Consider the following 18,399-nt stretch of genomic DNA (forward strand, 5'->3'; position numbering starts at 1 on the left):
AAGTGGTTGAGGTCTTTGTATTTTTTTTTTAGTTTTTAACAGTGTATACCTAGGTAGTAAAGTTAATAAAATATATAAAAAGCAACACAGGTAAATTAATAATGTAATTAAATAATTAACTGAAATGCATTAAGTATGTTAGGGCACGTGATATGTCAAGATTACAGTATGTGGGATTTCGAGTTCCAAACTGGGATGCCAGTTTGGTTCAGAGCACATCTGTGGCAAGTTATGAGCTGGAAACTGAACTACAGGTGCTGCAATGCATCAGGAAATGGAAAGGTTTCTAAATTTGATTTGGTCTTTCTGTGAACTGCAGTGGTTCAAGAAGGCAGCTCACCAGCACCTTCTCAGGGGCAATTAGGGACAGGCAATAAATGTTGCTCAGCCAGTGATGCCCACACCCTACAAGTTAATAATTAAAAAAAATTCAGGGATTGGAATGTATGACCGCAAATAAAACAGTTAAGGGGAGATATGAGGGCAGAAGCCTCGGCCTTCACAATTGACAACAGGTGTATGGTTCTTTCAGCTTGGCTGGATGATAGGACTACATGGTGAATGAGCTAACTGACCACTTGTTGCAGGAAGTCATTCAAGAGGAGGGAGGTGGATGTAATCTAGTGGTTATAGAGGTGAGGGGGATGGACAGACCACTGCAGCAAGGAGCATGAACCTAAATGTCGGTGTTGCCTGTCTCATTCCAAGGTTTGAGATATCTGCTTAAGGCTTGAAAGGATCCAGGGTCCAGTCGTTGTGGTTCATAGGCAGGACAAAGGCGTTTCCATGTCGTCAATAAGATTTGTTCAGTGTAGAACTAAGCAGTAGAACCTCGAGGTAGAATCACTGAATTATTACCTGTCCCATCTGCAAATTGGTGTAGGCCATATCAGATTACCGAGATGAATGCATGTCTTAAACACTAGTGTTGGGAAAGTAGTTTCTGGTTTGTGGGTACATTCACATACTGGGAAAGTAGGATCTGTATCGCTTGGGCAGTCTCCATTGACACCATGCTGGAGCTTGTGCAGTTGCCAACCGCAAAGCCAGACAAGTCGTAGATAGGATTTAAAACTAATTAGTAGGAATAAATGATCAAATTAGGGAAGATGTGATAAATCAAAGAGTAGAGTTGAGGCCAAAGAGAAAGGTATTAATATGGTAAATGGTGAAAAATGTAGGGCAGAAAAGGACAGATTCATGTTGTTTCAGCCAACAGATCAGACGACTTTTAAAAGGCAATGAAAGGATAGAATTAAAGGCCCTATATTTGAATGCGTGTAAGGTTAGATATATAAAAAAAATGATCTGGTAGCCATTCCCATGACATGGATTGGAACCTGAATCTTAAGGCACAAGGCATTTCGGGATGACGGCTTACTCGGAGAAGGTGGAGGGGTGGCTGTGCTAGTTAATTACAGTATGAGCACAAGAGAGAGGTATACCTAAGTTCAGGATACCAATATGTTGGAGCAGTTGGAATGAGAAATCATAAAGGCAAGGAGTCCCTGGTAGAAGTGGTGTACAGGTTCCCTAACCATTACTACGCGATAGGATGAAACAGAAAAGGGAAAAAAAGAGAACCTTGAACATTTAATGCTCAGATTAAAAGTCAGGTTGACAAGGTTGGCTGAGATGAGTTTGTCTTTGGGCTCGTTCCTCAGAACTCTTCTGAACCAGACCAGAGACTGGCTATGTTAGGCTTGGTATACTGTATGAGATGGGATTAGTTAATCTCATAGTGAAGCCAGTGCTAGCTAAGAGTAGCAGTAATATGATTGGATTTTACCTTCAGTTTGAGGTAGAGAAGAATGGATGTCATGCTATTTCTCTTCAAACTTAAATACAATTATGAACCATGAAAGCAGAACTTGATAATGTGAATTTGCAAATTAGATTCAAGTATACATTGGATGTAGTGGCAGATATTAAGGGGATGTTTCAGAATGTACAGAATAGATAGGTTCCAACAAGTAAGAAAAATCCTAAGGGATGGATCCACTATCTGTGGTTAACTAAAAAGAGCAAGATAGTATCAAATTAAAACAGATGGTGTATAATTATGTAAAAACAGGTGCCAGGTCAGAAGGTTGGATGGAATACAAGAAACAGCAAAGAATGACTAATAGTTTAATAGAGGGAAATATTTGAGTGTCAGAGAAAGGTTAGTAAGCTGTATGAAAACAGACAGTAAGAGTTTCTGTAATTATTGAAAAAGAGTTAGTATAGTTAGCATTTATCTCATTGAAAGCCAGACTGTAGCATTAGTAATGGAAAATAAGAGAACGGAAATGACACGTGAATTGAAGAAATACATAAGATACAAGCAACATCTCAGAATCAACTGTAAATCAAAAAATGCAAGGAATGGAGAAACTCGGGACAATCACAATCACCAGAGAAATGATATGGAGTAAACAATTGGAGCTACAGGTTGACAAATCTTCAAGTCCTAATGGACTTCATCCTCGGTCTTAAAAGGAATGGGTGAGATAATTGGTGCATTGGTTTTAATTTTCTAAATTGGGGGATGGTCCTATAAAGTTGAATGATAGTGAGTCTAACTGAAATTGCTGGAGAAACTCAGCAGGTCTGGCAGCATCTGTAGAGCAAGAAACCATTAACATTTAGAATCTGATTACTTTATTCAAAAAGGAAGGAGGAAGAAAAGAAATTAGAGGCTCATTAACTTAATATCTGTTAAAGGGAATATGGTAGCTGCAGTATTAGCTGTTTTTGTCAATATTTCTTGGCCCTTATAAATTTTTTTGACATAACAGATTGTTGAGCTAATTGATCCAAGATGGGGATGGGCCATAGTTTCTGTGCGTATATGTGTGATATGTATATATTGTATGCTGACTGCTCATGGGCTGTATATCAGTTTTTTTGAGATTTCTGTCTGCACCACCGATTACCAATTCCAGTATAAACCAAAATGGAGATTTAGAAAATCTTCAAACTTTGCTCACTTTGTCAGTGCCTATACTAAAATTAGAATGATACAAAAACAGACAAGCATGTTCTCTGCATAAGGATGACATGCATGTTTGTGAAGTGTTCCTTTTTTTAGGAGGGCTATCTTGTGATGCAAAGGAATGTCCCTTTCCGCTGGATCAGGAGGCCTGGTTTCAAGTCTCATCTGCTCCAGAAGTGTGCAATAACATCTCTGAACAGGTTGATTTAAAAAAAAATTAATTTAGAAAGAAAACCTTACTTTTATTTGTCGAGTAGCTTCCAAACCAAGTACAAGCAATAATATAGACTGGTAACCGTAAGTATTTATCAGTTGGTCTTGAAAATAGTTCTGAAAGACAGGTGCTTAGGTTTTGACATTGAAGCTAGTCTAGTAACTTGATTTTTTATTATTATTGTTGGGCTTTTGAAAACAGTTGCACAAACTAGGAGAAAATAACTTGCATTCCTCAAACCGCCTGGATTTACCAATTAATCATAATGTCTATGCCAATTACTATTCAGTTTCCTGATTAGATGCATGGGTGTCCTTAATTAAAGTGAGAATTAAATGGGAATGTAATTTACAGAAATGCAGCCCCTATTTTCTCCAAAACGTATTACAATTATCTCCTGAAATGTATTTTAACTTTGTGTGATCTTTTTACAGATATTTTTAATCTCTTTGCAAATGAATCTGGGAGCTACGTTGTGCGAGAGGAAATGGAAACTATGCTTCGGGCTTGTGACGGTGAGGTTCAGCTGGGAGTTAAGAAGTGCTTTGTTGAGGTAGGTATTTGACACTTAGAATAACTATTCATCCTACTATCCAAAGCAAAACAAAACCTGAAACTGACAGCTACTGTAAATCTGAAACAAAAGCATAAAATATTAAATGCACAGATCTGTGGAAAGAAGTGACAAGCTAAAGTTTCAATGTGACATTTTAGTAGAAAAACAGTTACAGACTAACAACCCCCAAGATGGAATAGAATAATGGAATGAAGGGAACACACAACAGGAATCAAGAATATGCGGTGAAGTGATTAGCTGGAGAATAGGAGATGGGTCAACTGACAGAAGTTATAGTGCAAGACAAAAGCATGAATCAAAGGAATCTAAAGAGCCAGAAAACATCATTTTGGCTAGTGGGTAGTGGAGATAATGGAAAACTGGTGAAGTGGAGCAGGCTCCAGTAACCCAGGGATTTGCTTTACCATCTTTGCCCCAAATGCATTTATTTTGACCAGCAGCATTTCCTTGTATTTTGGATGTATCCTCCTGTCTTCAGGACTGCTACCATCTGGGCATCTCCCTCTGACTTCTTAGTCTGTCTTGATCTTTGTATTAAGAATACTTGTTGTATTTGTTTCTCCACTCTCTTTGCTTATTCTAATTTTAGGCCTCTCCCACATCCCCAGATTCAACCCCATGGTGTAACAGGCAGTAATCCATTCTAAAACTGATGTGGAGGAGCCAGTTTAGTACTGGGGTGGACCAAGTTAAAAATCACAATGCTAGGTTATAGTCCAACAGGTTTTATTTGGAAGCACTAGATTTCGGAGCACTGCTCCTTCACCAGGTAACTGTGCACAGCTACCTGATGAAGGAGCAGTATTCTGAAAGCTAGTGCTTCCAAATAAAACCTGTTGGACAAGAAGCTGGTGTTGTGTGATTTTTAACATTCCAACATTGACATTGTTACCATCCTGTTGATAGGAAGCTCTTTGTGTGGTGGAAAGCTGTCAGTCACACTGCAAGGTAACTCTTAGAAAACCTTTGCCTCTGAGAGCATTAACCTATTACCAGAAAAGCAAGATACAATTTATCATTACTTGCCTCCTCTCTTCTGGGGATTTGTTTTCCTCAAACCTCCAAATTGAGCACCCCTATCCCGTGCAGCCTGCATAATCTCCCTACTGAACATAGACACCAGAACTGTCTCAGCATCCTTATAATTTCTGCTTTCTCTTGGTCCAGAAAACTCATTCCTTTCTCCCTCGGCTCTATTTCTCTCCTTGTCTAATCTTCACACACCAATGCCTGCAACTCTTCTATTTGTAATGGATGCCTGAATAAATTTCAATTTTATGGTTCCACTTACCTAATATATGCACACCACCCATGAGATGAATTAATCATAGAAGTGATGAATTGATGTATTTCATGTTTAGTACCATGTAGTGATGGTGTTGAGGTTTAGGGATGGGTGTAACTCATCACACTGCTAACCAAACAAAGTGATTAGCTGGATAGTAGGAGATGGATTAACTGACAAGTTGCAGTGCAAGACAAACTAACTGTGTTTATGAGAATATAATTCAGATGTGGAGTTTCTGGTGACCTGAAATTGAAAGACCACTTGCTAAATTAAATCTATAAAATAGTCCACCATTGTTCCCTTCTCTGCTGCTTTTTTGGATGAATTTAAATGTCAATATGAGTAGATCTGCTGGACTATTCTGCATGCGTGCATGTCAATGTGAGTAGATCTGCTGACTGTTCTGCATGCTTAGGGTATGAGAATGGTGGTCTGTACTGTATGGCTGCCTTTTAGGTTTCAAATGTGCCATTTTGCCAGGCTAGTACCTTTGTAGTGAGGATAGTGATCCAATTGTCATGAGTTTGGTGAGCATCACAAATTACATCTCCAGAGATGAGAGGTTTGTATAATGAAGAGAGATTGAGCAGTTTAGGCCTGTACACTCTGGGGTCGAGAACAAGGGGAGGAAATCTAATTGAGACACATAAGATGCTCAAGGGGATTGACAAAGTAAACATAAAATGTTTCTCCTTGTGGAACAATCTACAATGAGACCTCATAAGGGATAGCAGATTTTAAAGCTAGTGAGAAAATACTTCTCTCAAAGGGTTGTGAATCTATGGAATACACTACCCCAGAGTGTGGTAGATGCTGAGACATTTACTAAGTTTCAGGAGTTGAAGTCTAAATAGCAATGGGTTGAAGAGTTTTGGAGAAAGGGCAGGAAAGTGGAGTTGAAGCCAAGATGAGGTCAATCATGGTCATATCAAGTGGTGGAGCAGGCTCATTGCCTACGCCTGCTCCTAGTTATCATACGGTTATCATTCAGGATGGCAGACTCCTACTCCTTGCTTATTCCTTTAACAGTGGACAAACCTGTCTCCAAATATATCACCATCCTTGCATCCAGCTGACCTTGTTCTCACATTGAAAATCTTTTCCTTTGAATCCAAATTTTTGCTGGAAACTTATGCTACTCTCATCCTACCCATGTCTGTTTTTGTGCAAGATATGTTAAATATTCTTTATACTATTTCCAATTGGTTCTTCTCCAATGTGTCCATTTTTATTTTTCATAATTTTGTCAAATTTTCTCCAGCATCCAAATTGACAGTATATTCTGCTTAAACGTTTCATTTTAATTTGCCTCTTTTACTTTTTCTCTACCTTGTGCTCACTCCAACTCTGATCTTTTCATCTTTGGCCTTCTGCACTGTGTCATTACGGTCGAACAGAAGCTCCAGATACAGCTGCTGAGCTTGTGCTTTCCATGTAGTGAGAGAATACAGGTGCAATGCCTCAGATCCAGCCAGCTGAAAAACTGGCACTGTCTTAAAAAGACCATACCACTTTTTCTAAGTTGTCATGCACATATTTGAATTATTATTATTAGGTAAGTAGAATAACACTATTCAGGATAGCTGCTGAATTGGAGTAGTGACACACTAACCAGTTATCGACGTTGTGTGCCTGTCTTTTCCTGTGCTGCCATGTTGTCCAAACAACCCTCACACTAATTTGGGCACCGGCAAGATTTGAAATCCAGCATGGACATGATTCCAAGGCTGCCAATTTTGGGACACTACGTGTAAAGCTATTTGAAATTTAAAATGCAAACCCAGACTCCCACATTCCCCATTTTCATCTTGGACAGTAAAGATTATACTAGCAGTGTCTTAACTCTGTCTAAGATAGTGATTGCTTGGCATCAGTGCTCAAAATGAACAGAAACAGCAGGCGAGTTTGCTTCCCAAAGTCCAACACATGACTGAAAAAAAATCAATAATGGGAATGTCAGAGAAAGATCACCCCTGTACCTGGACTTTGCTAAACTGTACATAAATCATAGAATCTGCAAGGGGCTCCTCAAATTCTGTATCCCTAATGCTGTATCACAAGTTGTTTCTCACTCAATTGCTGTTGATAGGTCACTAATAATGGTGAGTGGGAGAGAAAAGAAGGCTCCAAGAGAGGGTGGGAAAGGGAGGAGGTTCCAGCATGGAAGTGGTAGTGGCAAGGAGTGGGGTTGAAGGAGAGAGAAACCTGTCAACAAAAGACTATTCAACTATCTGGGAACCAGGAAAACCTGAAATCACTGAAGTAATGAATTCCTTGAAAAAGAATATGTAATCTCTGCCTTTAGTCTGCATATGTTCAGGAGCTACTAAACTTGAAAATGTATATAATGGGTGCTTTTATAATAAACACTTGTAATTATAAAATTGATTCTGGGATTGAAATCTGAGATACAATAAATAAGGTTGTAACTGCCTGGTTAAAAGATCCAGCTTTGTTTATACACAATGGAAATGTGTGCTATGATTTTTTTCAGTCTATGGAAGGTATGCTGACTGATGCTGCTTGTGTGTCAGAGTATATGTCACTTATTTTGAAAAATGTTTGTGTTAACTTATGCTTGTTGTCATGTTGCAATTTAAATACTGTAATTGAAAATTAATACTTTCCAGGAGTGTTGTGGCTTTATGTTTAATGAAACGGTGATTATTTATTATATTGGTTAATTCTTCTAATTCTGCTTCTGTGCAAATCAAAATATTCCAAATCAACACAAAGACACATGGTGTTATTACTATGTGGCTGTGTCACTTAAGTCTGTGAGAATGAAAAAGGAGGCCCTGAAAATGAAAATGTCGGTCCCACAAATTGAAAAGTAGATATTGAGAAAATCTCAGGGTGAGTCTTTGAGGAAAGAAGCATAATTTTGTCCCCTCTTGACATGAATATGCCCTTAAGTATTTGTCAATCTATTGACCAGATTTCAGTTTCCATCCAGTCACTGACCCTAAGTACAATAACTGATGTACGTCAGGACCTGAAAGCAAAGTGGAATTTCTGAGGAGTTTAAACTTCTGATGAGCAATTTTCTTGCTCCCTGTGAGTATGAATATCTGATCTAGAGTCAGAGACTTGGGTGAAATCCATATTACAAGATGTGGATCGTTACATGGAAAACATAGACTGTGGGCTAACCAAAGGTTGCCATGAACAACTGCAAGAGAGTTCTTATCATTTTTTTTCTCTCTAACTGAATGACTCAACCTGGAGACTTGCCTCCCATGGCATTACAAAGATACTCCTTGTTTTTAACGATTACTATAATCTCCTCAACCCTCTGCATTTCATCACCCTTCCTCTTACCACAATCTTTTCCCCACCAGCTCTTGGCCTTGTCTTTGAGGAGCTATAACTATTTTCTAGCCTTGAAATCCAGTCCTGTGGGAGAACGTTTGGGAATCTTGTGTTGGACAGTTGAAAACATTGACAGTTGAGTGGCTCCATAACTGATGATTGTATTTGCTCCTCTGATCATCTGACTACCCCCAATCAAGCTGATATGACTACAAACTGCTACTCTTGCAAAATGATCTTACCTGCTAGCCAAAGGACACCTTCCACATCTTGTCTAGATTTGGACTGTGTTTATCGTCATTAACAACCATGTTTGATCTTGGTTTTCTTGGAGTTTCTCTAGTATTTTTGAGTAACTTCTGTATGTTAGAGTAGTCATTCTATTTTCCCCAAAATTGGTAACCATTAAAGATTTGAGTACAACACTTCTGTGCAAGACAACGTTCAAATATGGAAGTGGGAGTAAACCATTTGGCCCATTAAGACCACTCTGCAACATATCATGGCTGATCCTCTAACTCCAATGCTCTCTTTCCCATACTCCCTGACAGTTTTAGCTTATAGAAATCTTAACTTTATTTCTTAGGTATACTCAATGCCTTCACCTCCACAGTCTTCTGTGGTAGAAAATTCCATCGGTTCACCACCCTCTGTAAGGATATTTTTCCCATCAGTCTAAAACTGGCTTGTTGTATATCCTGAGACATTGACAGTTTGATCTGGACCCCCAGCATCTCTGCATTGTGTGTACAGCTCTGTGGACATTTTAAGTTTCAATGCAATCTACCCTCAACCCCCCGCCCCTCATTTGGGGCGCCACAGTGGCTCAGTAGTTAGCACTGCTGCCTCATAGGGCCAGCGACCCAGGTTCGATTCCAGCCTTGCGCGACTGTGCAAACTCCACACAGACGTTCTCACTGTATCTGTGTGGGTTTCCTCCCACAGTCCAAAGATGCGCAGGTTAGGTGAATTGTCCGTGCTAAATTGCTCATAATGTTCAGGGATGTGTAGGTGAGGTGCATTAGACAGGGATAGATATAGAGTAATAGGGTAGGAGCATGGGTCTGGGTGAGTTACTCTTCGGAGGACTGGTGTGGACTTGTTTGGCTGAAGACTTTTTAAAATGACAGTGAATATAGGCACAGTCGACCTAATGTCTCCTCAAAGGACAACCTGCCATTCCAGAAATCAATCTACTGAGCCTTCAGTGCTCCCTCTATAATAGGCATATCTTTTTTTAAGTAAGGAGATCAAAGCTGCACATAATGCTGTTGGTGTCCTCTCATCAAGGCCTGTAGAGCTGCAGCAAAACGTACTTTCTCTTGTACTCAAACCCTCCAGGCCGACATGTCATTTGCCTTCCTAACTGCCCACTGCACCTGTATGCTTGCATTCGGTGACCCAGGTCCCACTGTACATTGATCTTTCCTGATATATCAGTATTTCAATAATATCTTGCCATTTTGTTTTGTTGACCAAAACAGATTATGTCACACTTTATTCATGTTATACCTCATCTGCCATGTCTTTGCCTATTGACTCAATTTGGCTAAATTACCCTGAAGCATCTTTGCATTCTCCTCACTACTTTCACTCCTTTCTAATTTTGTTTCACCAAGCTAGGAAATATTACAGTCTGGTTTCCTCATCCAAATCATTGAAATAGTGTAAATAACGGGCGTCTAAGCAGTAATCCTTGCACAACAGCGCTTATCACCACCTTTCACTCTAAAAGCAACCCATTTATTCCTACTCTGGTGCCTATCTGCTAACCATTCCTACTCCATATCATTATATTGTCACCAATCCCATAAGCTTTTACTTTGCACACTAAGCTTTTGCATGGGAATTTATCAGAAAGCCCAAATACATCATACCTACTGGTTCTCCCTCATCTATTTGATTTGTTGTACTGTCCAAAAAAAAACCCCAGCAGATTCATCAAACATGATTTCCCTTTCATAAATCCATAGTGACACTCTGAGAGATTATTGATTTTTGTTTTAAGCATCCTGTATTCCCAGCTGTTAAGAGATTCTGTTTTTTTCTTTACTACTGATATTAGGCTAACTGGTCTATAATTTTCAGTTTTCTTCCTTTTTTTTAAAAATGCATTGGAGTTAGATTTGCCACCCTCCAATCTGCTAGTGTGTTCTCGAATCTACAGAATTTTGGAAGGTGGTGTATCCACTATTTCCATAGCTGCTATATTTAGGTTATCAGGCCTTGGAATTTATCTGTTTTCAATGCCGATAATTTCTCCTTGTTTTTTATTGTTGTTAATTTACTTCAGTTACTCCTTCCCAAAAGACTCTGGATTCCCCCGCACTTCTGGGAAGCTTTTTTTTGTCATTTTCTGTCAAGACCAGACAAAAGTACTTGTTTAATTGCTCTGTCATTGTGTTGTTTTCCATTATCAGTTCTCCTCCTTCAGATTTTAATGCATCTACATTTGTCTGCACTAATTTTTTTATACATACCTATGGAAACTCTTAATCACTTTTATGTTCCTTGCAAGTTCACTTTCATACTCAGTATTTCCCCTCTTAACCTGTGGTTCTTCGATGCTGAATTCTAAACTGTTCCCAGTCTTGTCAGGATCGGAGGGTTTGAGCCACAGGGAGAGATTGAATAGGCTGGGGTTATTTTACCTGGAGTGTTAAAAGCTGCAGAATGACCTTTATAGAGGTCTATAAAATGATGAAGGGTGTGGATAGGGTGAGTAGACAAGGTCTTTTCCCTTGGGTTTAAGATGAGAGGGGAAAGCTTTAAAAGGGACCTAAAGGGCAACTTCTTCATGCAGAGGGTGTTGTGTGTATGGAATGAACTGCCAGATGAAGTGGTGGAGGGTGGTATAATTAGAATGTTTAAAAGGCATCTGGATGGATACATGAATAGGAAGAGTTGAGAGCCAAATGCTGGTAAATGGGACTAGATTAATTTAGGTTATCTGATTGGCATGGACAAGTTGGACCGAACAGTCTAATTCCATCTTGTATTCCTCTCTGACTCTTCAGGTTTGCTCTTTTTTGAGGAACTTTATATGACTCCTCTTGGCATCTAATGCTATCCTTAATTTCTGTTGTTAACAGTGGTCGGGCCACTTTCTCCTGTTGGTGTTCTTTTGCCTGAAAAATGTCTGACTTCTGCAATTCAGGCTTTTCTCCTCAAATATTATCTATTGCCTTCCACTGCTATGTCTTTGAATGACAGTTGGGTATCGCAGCCAAGTCACCTCTCATAACTTTGTAGTTTCTTTTGTTTAAATTTTGACCCTAATCTTCGACTGGATTATTTCGAATTCTTCATTGGGATAGAAAATTATCATATTATGGTCACTTCCTCCTTATCTCTCAGCAAGGTTGTTGGTTAACTATCTCTCATTGCACAAATGTAGAATAGCCTGCCATCCCTCAAGTTGGTTACTCAACAAAAAGGTCTTTAAAAATACTTATGTACACTCCAGGAATTCATTTGCCATGTGCTGACTGTTAATATTGTTTGCCTGGTCAGTTATTGAGGTTAAAATGATATACAATTACTGTGGCACACTTCTTGCATGCATCTGATTTCATGTTTAATGCCATCTCTACCTCATCACTTTTATTTGGAGGCCTACTCCCACTAATGTTATTGGCCCTTGATTGCTTCTTAGCTCCATCTAAACTAACTCCATGGCTAGCTGTCTTGCACTATTTCTTCCTTTCTCACAATTGCCCTAATTTCCTCTTTCATTTCAAAAGTAACCTCACCTTCTTTTCCTAAAAAATATCAGTACTTCCTAAAAATTGAATACCCTCGGATATTCAGTTCACAGGCTTCGTCACTCTACATAAGTTTGTACAGATTCCATCTTACCCAGATTCTGTCCCAATCACTCAAAAATCTAAATCCCTCCTCCTACACCATCCCTCCAGCTGTGCATTGACATCTATTACCCTGAGTTTACTACCCATTGAGATTCTGCTTTTTAAATCACTTTCTACATTTGTGTATTGTGCTTGAAATCTCTGTTTTCATGGACCATAATCTCTGGCTGCTCTCTTCCCCCCCCCCCCCCCCCTGCCGACTGCAGTGTTTCCTGCAGCTGCTCTGTGACATATTTGACCTTGGTCCCAGGGAAGCAACAAACTATCCTGGTATCACATCTGTGGCTGCAGAAGCATTTGCCTGTTCCCTTTTACGATAGAATCCCCTGTCACTGTTGCTCTTTCTCTTTTCTCCCTCCCCTTCCCTCTCATCAATCCCATTTGATGAGCTGCAGTATAAGTCTTGAATATTGTCTAAACTCTTTCCATTTGTGCAACTTTTCAACTTTTGGTCTCCTTTGAGACGTTTTTGTAAGCACACATTTGATTTTAAAAGTCTCCCAAACTCAAAAAATCTCCTCCCCCCACCATATTTTGAGCCTCCCCAATCTTGTGCTAATTCTTATTATTGTTTGAACATGTTTGGCTTTTATATGTTTTAACTTTGCCACTAATTTGTATGCTGTATGAAGATTTAAGAATAGTAAGCATAACAACAGAGACTCCAGTTGATTGCAGTGCGTCTTTTTGACTGCCTGTCTTAGGGACCCCATTACTCGCGTTACTTTCTAAGGACTTTTACAATGGTTGACAATGGTTAGACAGTTATCATTTTAATTTGTTTTTGCATTCAGACTTTGTACCAGGTTCCCCAGGAACATTACTAGTTCAGCAACAATACCCCTGTGGTAAAATTAGCTATTTTGTTTGTGTTGCATGCTAATTTGTGTTCTGGACACATTATTATAACCATGCCAATTTATTTCACCTCACATTATTAACACAACCCTGTAACATAATTTGAATTAAAATTGTACTTCAGGTGATCATAATGTTTAAACGTCTTGTTTCTAGCGGTCACCTCGATGTGAATTATATGGCACCTACTTGACTAAATGGGAATTTCTTTCCTGGTCTTAAAAAATATGAAAGATAAGGTGATAGATCTCTTCTCCGAATGGTTGCTACTTAAGTCAATGCATTGTTTCCTCCTTCCTTCTTTTCTATGTACAGAATAGTTCGCAGCTCAATAACACTGATTATGCACATTCTGCACAATGCCAAAGCTACTAGCATTATTGTTCAACTCTTTAATCTGTAGTGGTGGATATTGGTAGACCTGTTGTAACGGCAACCATTGTGTGATTGTGCTGTCAAAAGTTGTGAACTGAAAGATGATACATTACGTTAAATAATTACAGTTAAGAAGGGCCATCATTGTTTCTGCTGTATCTTTGATCTATCCACTCAAGTCTTAAATTCCAGTCCTTTCTCTATACAGTCATTTTACATCTTATTTTTCAAATAGTTATCCATTCATTTTTATGAATAATAGATTATCCCTCCACCACTATTTCTGATGTGGCATTCCATGATAAAATAGCCATCTGTATGTATTTTTTTAATCCCCCAAGTTTTCTTGCCTTTTAGTTATGAGCTTGTATTTTGCTCTGAGATGTGACAATTGGAAATAGATGTTTCCTATTTATCATGTCATTAACTTCAGCATAAGGCCATTTACTAGCAAATAGTTCAAGGAGAAATTAACTTTGCACATTTGCCTGAAAATGGTATACTTGTGAACACCTTCTGGATTTAAAACAAAAGCAACTCTTGTTGATCTGCAAATTAATTAATTTCAACTTCCTCACTTATTGTAAACATAGTATTCCAAAGAAAGTATTTTAGTTGGTCTCTATTACTTTTGAGAATTTAATGTTGGTCAGTTTTTGGTTGTAAAACAGAATAGCTGCTGCTTGTTGGATTAATCTGTCTTGTTAATACTTTTAAGGTAGATTTGTTCCATATGATTGAAGGTTTTAGATCCATTTTGGATTTATTCTGTTCATGCTCTGTTTGAAGACAAAATGTAAAGTTGTAAAACATTAGTATTTCATTGGGGAAATAGCTGAAAACAGGTGAGTAAACAAAGTAAAATTATAATTATTTGTTTATGTAGTAGAAATTGAAACAATTGAAAATTGATCAATTAATTCAAAGTTTGTGAGACTACAAACTAATGTAGTGTACAAAATCCCATGCAAGGACTGCACAAAACACTATATAGGACAAACAGGAAGACAGCTAACGATCCGCATCCACGAACGACACGACCAGCTATCCCTAGTAGCCACACACGCAGACGACAAGCAACATGAATTTGACTGGGACAACACTACCATTATAGGGCAAGCCAAACAAAGAACAGCCAGGATATTCCTAGAAGCATGGCACTCATCCACAAACTCCATCAACAACCACATTGACCTGGACCCAATATACCGGCCACTACAGCAGACAGCTGAAACTGACAACCGGAAGCGGCAGGGACAGGCCACTATAAATGCCGGAGGAAACACCACAGAAACGCTTCACAGGAGGCTTCCAAGCACTGAGGATGTCACCTAGAAAGAGGACGAAGCGTTTGCAACAAAAACTTCCAGCTCAGCGAACAGAACCATAGCAGCGATCAATTAATTTAAATTCGCTTGTGACAGAATCCATGCTGAGCGATCTTAAGGATTGGTCACTGCAAGGTGACAGAGTCATAGAGGTGTACAGAATGGAAACAGATCCTTCAGTCTATAACATGCTTATTTTAGTTTAGTGTATTTATAACAGATTAAGGTTTTTACTAATGGAGTCCATGTATGTTGGAAGGTCATGTGTTTAAATTGTGCATAATAATTATGATTTCAATCAATTCAAAATTAATTGACATATGGTTGGGTTGCCCAGTTCGTCACTGGCACAATATATCCTAGGAGTATGTTAGAAATTTGCAGCTGACGATGGATTTCCCTGAATCCTATATATCAAACTAGGTGTTTCCCACTAACTACTGCCTTTATCATGCCCTAATTCAATATTTGCAGCATAGGGAGCTCCTCAACTTTGGATTTCGTACATGTAAATAATTATATATTGCATTGGGTCTCCCTGTTTAAATTAATAAGTATTTAAATTGGCAAGAATATTTGGGTATGTTAACCTTATTAAGATTGTTCACGTCATGAAATGTGCGCATTTGCAGTTGCTTGCCTTTCTTTATATTATCATATTTAATTGTCTCTACTGGTTTCTCATGAGACCATGCCAAGCCAAGAGGGAAGTAGATAGGGACCGAGTTTCCCATTAGGCGATGGGTCACTAACTAGAGGGTCGCATTTTTAGGGTTTCGAAGAGATATAGGAAAATGTTTTTCCACCTAGAGGGTGCTGGGTATCTGGAACTCACTGCCTAAAAGGATGATAAAAGTGAGAGTCCTCAAGACATTTTAAGTATTTTGAAATGCAAGAGTATGCAAGGCTATGAGCCAATTGCTGGAAAATGGGATTAACGGAAACAGATACTTGATGACCAGCTGTTTATCATGCTGTGAAAGTTCAATGACTCTTCCTGCCAAGTTTTTTTAGTGTGTTCTACTACTGGAAACAATGGAGGGATGCGTTTGCATTGTTTATTGATGAGTATTGCAGGATTAATTGCTAATCTGTATTGATTTCACATTAATGCAATAGGTTATTATGTAACTTTAAATATACTGACGTTTCCTCAGGCTGAAGCAAAGACAACAAAGTCTTCAAATTTCTAGCTGTAGCTCCTGCTGGAAGGTTTGTGCATAGATAATGACCAGACAGGGGGCTGGTTAATTAGTAGTGAGTTTTCATGTGAAAATCAGTACATTTTATTTGGTTTTATAAGATAGTACATAGCTTTTCTTATTGCCATTTTGGTGGAAAAGTGCAGCATGAATTCAGGATTCTATTTCAACTTTTTGGCTGTATTTTCTGTTCTGTTTTGTGGTAATATTTTGTAAAATGTAAAATAGAGTGTATAATTGTGTCACTCAGAATTTGAATAGATATTACTTTATCTACTACGTTTGTTCACTTCAGTTCAAGAAGGATTTGGAAAGTAGGAACCAGATTAGAAAAGAACTGACATCAGATAATGACTACGTAACAGGAATTTTGTGGGTTGCCAGCTGTAATCGCATTCATTGGATACTTTAAGTTCCTCTTTGGTATGGTTTCTGCTGGGGTTTCCCCACCAGCTTATGAGACCATATAGGTCACTATAGTCAGATTTAAAGGGAGTGGTTTCTTTACAGTGTGCATATGCAATAGGGTTTTTTAATGTAAATACGTATTGGTATTCTGTTGGTTGGACTGATTCCTTTCTCTCTGCCATACCATCCGAAGTCAGTACGTCGCTAAAGCCAAGTTGTTTAGACAGTGTATTCACAGTGAGTCTGTGGCACATAGTAATACTAAGACCATGTGCTTGATGTAAAAACTTTCCCTTTATATCAGAAAATACCCAAGGATTATATGAAGAATGGTAACTACAGCACATGTGGTGAGTGTTATTTGATTAACAAAGAAAATGTTCATGGTATTACACAAGTTTGTATTGTGCTTTGAGAATTAAACTTCCTATCATGTGTGCACAGATACTTTTTTCTTGCTGTGAAGCAGCTACAGAGATTATCCCATGTTACAGCTGCAAACTAATTGCAAGTTTTTGTTGAAGTGGTGCAGCCACAATATTTTGAGTTGAACTGGTTCAATGATGCCACAAATCTATGTTTGCATGTGCTAGAAATGTGTAACTTGATTTTTGTAAGGAGTTCTTACCAGTATTGCCTCATGTAATATTTTTTGACAATTTTCTGTCAGTAAGCTGTTCTTTGTCCAAAAATCTCACAAATGAAAATTTAGGATAATGGATTATGGGTGAACATTGTTTGAGTCATTGGCTTGTGAGCTGAATCTCATCATTTATCCTTGATTGCTTCAAACCAACATAAGCTACCATGTTGATAGGGACAGTGTTGTTTAGTTAAATTAAGATAATACTAAGGCAAAAGTAAGTTACCAGACCAGATAATCTGCAACCTTTCACTGAAGCTTGTGCGCATTCCAAAACAGATGTTTTAAGGGTGCAAGCAAGCCTATCTTTGAGATTTTCTCAAGAAACATTAACCCCCCCCCCACCCCATGTGAAATGTTTGATCAACCTAGTTTTAGATGGAGAATTATAGCCTTTTTTGCCAGAAAAAAACAGACAGTGCAGACAACATTCTGACTCGAGGATCCTCTGTTTATGCCAAGACACCTATTGCATGTACATCTGAATAAGATGCAAGTTGCTATGCAAATCTACCTGCTCACATTGGTGTCTTTAATACTGGCATTGATTAACAGCTTTAAGGATCTTTCAGGGTTCATTTGGAACCATTTTAAGTTCCTAATTTAATGTTAACTATACTGTTTGAAGTACTATATTTGGACATAGGATCTTATTGATGAATCTGTACTCTCACTCATCCACACATGCTCAAGAGGCCTATTTCACCATCTTCAGCGCAATCTTTCAAAGGACTCTCACATGTGCATAAAGATGAGTCCATGATCTCCCTTGGCATTCTCAGCCTTGTTGTCTGATCTGCCTGCTGCCTCAAAACCTCATCCTACAAACTATCTGTTGCTTTAGAGTTTCAACCACTGACCAGCCCAGCAGGCATCCTCTCCCTTCCAGTGTCCAACCATCCACTGGATGGTCAGGTCATTAGTACAGCTTGCTGCTGTGCCAAACTGAAGCCAGTTCTCTTCCACCAGTGAGTCCAATCATGGGAAAAAGGAGAGAATTACTTATAATTGGAAGAGAATCCCCATTCAGTATCTGGGATACCAATCTGTACTTGGAGCACTGGTTGTGTGACAGATAGAACCACTTAATGGGCCATATTCACACCCATGGGCTGCTTGTTGGACAGAACTGGTGTAAAATATTTTAGTCATCTACATTTTTGTAATATGACTAGATGTCTCATAGTTAGGTCACGTAAAATGTTATGCCAAAGCATACTAAACTTCCTTCAAGAAACAACAAACTGTTTTAAATTGTTAGAAATACGATGCTTGTCTAAATTTCATCAAGAAAATCATAAACTTACTATTCTTTGTCAATCCTTATTTGAACTACCATCTTGGTGTA

The 18,399-nt window shown here is 38.6% G+C and overlaps 1 protein-coding gene and 1 non-coding gene across 5 annotated transcripts in view; both read left to right on the forward strand.

Moving 5' to 3' along the window:
• The window catches only part of usp32 (ubiquitin specific peptidase 32), a 200,992-nt gene that overhangs the window by 76,541 nt on the left and 106,052 nt on the right, over positions 1 to 18,399 (forward strand). For 3 of the 4 annotated variants that reach the window (XM_043718522.1, XM_043718523.1, XM_043718524.1), the window contains exon 4: positions 3,626 to 3,744. In XM_043718522.1, the coding sequence (XP_043574457.1) occupies positions 3,626 to 3,744 (119 nt within the window). Of the gene's footprint in view, positions 1 to 3,625; positions 3,745 to 16,722; positions 16,759 to 18,399 lie in introns of those variants that run through there. The other variant, XM_043718525.1, reaches the window with a different exon arrangement.
• LOC122564248 lies at positions 2,967 to 3,072 on the forward strand. The gene has a single exon (XR_006315844.1). It is a non-coding gene; the product is annotated as a U6 spliceosomal RNA (small nuclear RNA).

The sequence above is a fragment of the Chiloscyllium plagiosum genome, chromosome 28, assembly GCF_004010195.1.
Source record: "Chiloscyllium plagiosum isolate BGI_BamShark_2017 chromosome 28, ASM401019v2, whole genome shotgun sequence".
Taxonomy (NCBI): Eukaryota; Metazoa; Chordata; class Chondrichthyes; order Orectolobiformes; family Hemiscylliidae; genus Chiloscyllium; species Chiloscyllium plagiosum.